Genomic DNA, 2,500 nt, shown 5'->3' with positions numbered 1-2,500 from the left:
TATTCACGTTTTCAAATCTTGTTTGAATCTGTCACGTCCGGCTAATAGGTGGTTCGCCAAATTATTCCAGTCTTGAACAATTCTTACAAAGAAAAAGTATTGAAAAGCGTGACTGATTTTTTGCCAATTTTGTTTGGATATTGAATGGATGATTAGCCTGTAGTGTTTTTACTTTTTACAGTACTCGAAAAAATCAAAAATTAAAGTTCAGGCCGTTTTAATCCAAACACTATCTTATTCCAATCTTATAGCATTATGCTAAAGAAAGGTACTTCCTTCGGTGTTCAAGTGTATTTCAGTTTGCGTCGATCTTAAGCCATTTCACGTGGCTTCTGACCAAGAGCAAGCAATCCTTGATGCTCTTCGTTGCACTTTTTCTATCGCTAATTTGTCTTTAACTAAGTATGGAGACCATACAGAACGTATGTATTCTAATATAGGTCTTACCGGTGACTTATAAAGCAAGTAGAAGATATCCTTGTTCCCGGGCCTTGTTCTCTTAAGTGCACGCTTAAGTAGGCCCAAAACTTTGTTCGCTTCAGTTGTTTACTGTTATCGGCCACACGATCCGACCAGGATGTATCTCGACACATGAACGTTATAGTCTCTTTATGAGTTGAAAGACTTTAACTCTGTGTTTGCCATTTTGTGAGAATGTGTACTTTTGTCCAGTTTTCCAGAGAATTCAGGTCCGACTGTAGCGCTAGTGTGTCATTGACATGATTCAATTGACAAGAGAGATCTTAGTATCATCAACAAACAGTTTAACGTTACACGTAACAAATTACTCTCGGTTGCTTCGGCTGCTGAGGCAAGGATACTAAGGCATCGGACCACTTAGTTCTTGCCTGTTGGCTTGTGATCGTAGATTTAAAGTACCTTCAGAGGCACCCAGCGATAATCTTCGATGAAATATCTGTTCGGGAGGGTCAAACTATTCTAAGAATTTCGGTTCTACGTTGCCAGACAGCTACAGATTTCTTTACTAAAACATCACCTAAAAGATTCGCAACCAGGGAAAGGTAGTCCCTTACGTCTTTGGAAGGGGTATTTTTGCAATTTTTGGCACTTAAAAAGATCACCTGCCAGTTTTGGATAAGCAAAAGGTTCGGTTGGAAGCTCCTAGAAGCTAACGTTACGAGCAAATTAAGGCAAAAGCCTTTGAGAGACGTTTCTAGGCTCCTTGTAATGAATAAAGACTGAAGAGATTTTTTTATCACCTAGAAGAATTTGATCTGTTCGGATATCTTAGCTGAAAATTAAAGTGTCCGAAAATTTTAGGGAATGATATCTTCATTTCATAAATTGCTAGCTGATCAGTAACTGAATTTCACTGCAAACGAGAAGCTTTGTGACGAGCTTCTAACAGGGTATATTCCATTTATGAGAAATTAACACTGTTGATTTGCATTTTACGACACATATCATCGATAATGTAAGATGTTTCTTGTTTTAGGCACAACAGCTCCAACGTGGCGAATATCAACATATAAAGTACGCAAACTTCCAGAACTTTTTTCATCAAATGCTGAATATTTCCCAAGTGCTGGCTTCATATTATGCTACGGATTACATGGACTGTGCCTTCAAATGTCTCGAGAAGATGTCATGTTTCTCCTTCAATTTTGCCACCTTACCGGCAGACAGTAACTCTGGTCGACATTTGTGTGAACTCCTGGCGTCAGATAAGTACAATCACGCAAACAGTTTTGTACCAAGCAGAGACTTCCATCATTTCGCGATTCCGGTGGGTTCCTCAATTGATAGGTGTAAAAGAAAAATGGTTCTAAATGACTCAACGCTTTTGACCGATCGCTTAAAAAAATGTCCTTTGTTGACTTTATCCTTTTCAGACAAAAAATAATAACTATAGTACCATTCTCAGAATCTCCCAATAAGGCTGAGTTAATAGACGATCTGCTTACCTGCCAAAAGAAAATCACGGGTTCTTTTGAGCCGTGTATATCGTTCTAAAAATTTTTGCGCTCGACGAAAAACGAAAACTGGTGCTGTTATTTATTCATGCTTTAATTCTTACTTGTGTTACTTCAATCTTTTAAAGTTACGTGGTTGACATGGGAACATTGTAACAACCTGACTTTGTACAAAATTTTAGCTTAAGGTCATTACAATTACAAGTAATTTAGACATACATGCAGCTTGAAATACATTCCTCTTATCATCCGAACCAAGTTCGACGTCTGTTTTGTAAATTACGGAGCTAGTTTTTTGTCTTTGGTTTCTGGCCCAAGCAAGAAGCTCGCGGATCATATGCCAACTGCGAAAAAGCGAGGATCCATAACTTACATTATCCTATGGCCAGTACGGCCCCGCGTACGCTTTCATTGTAAGACCATTGGGAAAATCGCCGTATAAGGGCCGTACGCATTTGCGCGAGCAGGGCCGGAAAAAGCCGTAAGGCCCTGCTAGGAACACGCACTGCTCCGTGCAGTGCGATTCTAGAGGATTTCGTCGCTTTTTTCACATTCAAGTTATTTAC

General features: G+C 39.3%; 1 protein-coding gene across 6 annotated transcripts in view; it reads left to right on the top strand.

Moving 5' to 3' along the window:
* Window positions 1-2,500, top strand: part of LOC138057855 (uncharacterized) — a 167,429-nt gene that overhangs the window by 129,364 nt on the left and 35,565 nt on the right. For 3 of the 6 annotated variants that reach the window (XM_068903762.1, XM_068903765.1, XM_068903761.1), the window contains one exon: window positions 1,457-1,747. The exons of the other annotated variants lie outside the window; for them this stretch is intronic. In XM_068903762.1, coding sequence (XP_068759863.1) covers window positions 1,457-1,747 — 291 coding nt within the window. The remainder of the gene's footprint in view (window positions 1-1,456; window positions 1,748-2,500) is intronic. 6 annotated transcript variants of the gene reach the window in all.

The sequence above is a fragment of the Montipora capricornis genome, chromosome 7 (assembly GCF_036669925.1).
Source record: "Montipora capricornis isolate CH-2021 chromosome 7, ASM3666992v2, whole genome shotgun sequence".
Taxonomy (NCBI): Eukaryota; Metazoa; Cnidaria; class Anthozoa; order Scleractinia; family Acroporidae; genus Montipora; species Montipora capricornis.
Note: the sequence above shows the minus strand (reverse complement) of the source record. Positions and strands in the feature narration are given on the sequence as shown.